This window comes from Colobus angolensis, unplaced genomic scaffold (genome assembly GCF_000951035.1).
Source record: "Colobus angolensis palliatus isolate OR3802 unplaced genomic scaffold, Cang.pa_1.0 Scaffold255, whole genome shotgun sequence".
In the NCBI taxonomy this organism is placed as follows: Eukaryota; Metazoa; Chordata; class Mammalia; order Primates; family Cercopithecidae; genus Colobus; species Colobus angolensis.
In genome coordinates this window covers 1205673-1207501 of record NW_012115766.1, presented here as the reverse complement: position 1 = coordinate 1207501, position 1829 = coordinate 1205673, and the positions used below count along the sequence as shown (strand labels likewise).

At 34.9% G+C, this 1829-nt stretch overlaps 1 protein-coding gene across 1 annotated transcript in view; it reads left to right on the top strand.

Annotated features, from left to right (window-relative positions):
- The window catches only part of PDS5B (PDS5 cohesin associated factor B), a 183313-nt gene that overhangs the window by 152917 nt on the left and 28567 nt on the right, over positions 1-1829 (top strand). Inside the window, exon 24 of the mRNA XM_011946898.1 lies at positions 561-684. Within this exon, the coding sequence (XP_011802288.1) occupies positions 561-684 (124 nt within the window). The remainder of the gene's footprint in view (positions 1-560; positions 685-1829) is intronic.

The following is a 1829-nucleotide window of genomic DNA, read 5'->3' as shown; positions in this document are numbered from 1 at the left end:
CCTTTCCCCCCCAAAAAAAAAAAAAAAAAAAGAAAAACATCTTCCAAAGTTAAATGAGCATAATATGGTGTTCAGTATCACTAAATTATTTTCTGTCTTAGTCTGCTCAGACTTCTGTAATAAAATACCATGCTTATCAACAACAGAAATTTATCTCTCACAGTTCTGGAGGCTGGGAAATCCAAGATCAGGGTGCCAGCATGATTGGGTTCTAGTGAGGGCCCTCACTCCAGGGTTGCAGACTGCTGACTTCTTCCTGTGTCCTCAAATGGCAGAAGTGGTAAACAAGCCCTCTCAGGCCACTTTTTAAAGGCACTAATCCCATTCATGAGGGTTTCCCACAATGACCTAATCACCTCCACAAAGGCCCCACCTCCTAATACTGTCTCCTAGGTCCTTGCATTTCAACATAGGAATTTTGGGGGACACAGACATTCAGATCACAGCATTTTTTTAAACTTTTTTTTTTTTTGCCAGAATTTTTAATAAAATTAGATGTACAGAAAATTTTGTACAAACATTTTAAATTCTAATCTATGTTCATTCTACTCATTTTTCAGTAAACCAGATATGTCACGTCTGAGACTTGCTGCTGGGAGTGCTATTGTGAAGCTGGCACAAGAACCCTGTTACCATGAAATCATCACATTAGAACAATATCAGCTATGCGCATTAGCTATCAACGTAAGGAAATGGCTATGTACAGCTACTTTAGAAGGTCTTTACTTTTAGGAAGGAAAAAAAATCCACTGTCATACATAGATTAAAATCTTGAATGTTTATGGTTGGTTTGTTTTTGAAAAATTTATGCATGAGAAACATCTCAGTTCTGAAACTGTCATTTGAGTTTTGGGTCGCTAACATAGTACAGTTGATCTTCTTATTTGTAATAGTTTTGTTCTGTAATGTTATCACAGGCATTCAGTTAGCAGATACTGAACAATTGTTCTTAGGAGAACTCACAGAAGAGATTCCTTCAAGCCCCTGGCCACAACATTTTGATCATCTAGTTAATATACAACCTTGTTTTATGTATGTTTCTGTTTAAAGACTATTTATTATATATAGTTGTCTCATTAACACTGAACTCATAGCCAACAGCACTGTAACTCATACCTGAACAAAGCTTATCTAGTACACACATTTTCTCTGTAAGGAATATCAGAGCCTTCTTGTGCTTTGGAATGCCAGACAGCAGTTCATCGCTATGCTTGTGCTTTGAAACACCAGACAGTACTTCATCATGAACTGACAAAAACATCAACCACAAAACTGTGACCTCAGAAAGGACACTGTTTACATATGAAAGCTGAAACAAGAAGGCACGGTGTTGCCTTCTTTGACATTAGCTGGGAATGTACACATCTGGCTACTTACATTTTTTGCTGCTTTGTGTATTTACTTTGCAAATGACCAAAAAATTGCTTCAAGTATTAATTTTGGTGTTACAAATAAATTTTAATGAGTATGCAAATTCCTAAAGATAGAATCCACAAATAATGAAGATTGACTGTATGTATTCAGTTCGTGAAAGGAAAACAAGAGTATAGAAATTTATAGTTTATATGACATAGAACTAATTTCAGGTTAGAAGCATTCCTTATTACTCAGTGAGTTAAGTTTTCAGATTATGAGCAGTAAAATTTTCAGATTCCTATTCCAGTTTTGCGGATTTCTTGTTAGAGTAACTTTATATTTGGACTGTACAACTTTAGAAGTCTTTAGCATCACTGAGAAAAGTAAAAAGGACTTTCACGTTAGTAAATAAAATAATTTCAATACAAGTTTTTCATTAATAATTTGGTTATTTTACACTAAGTTTTTCTGTT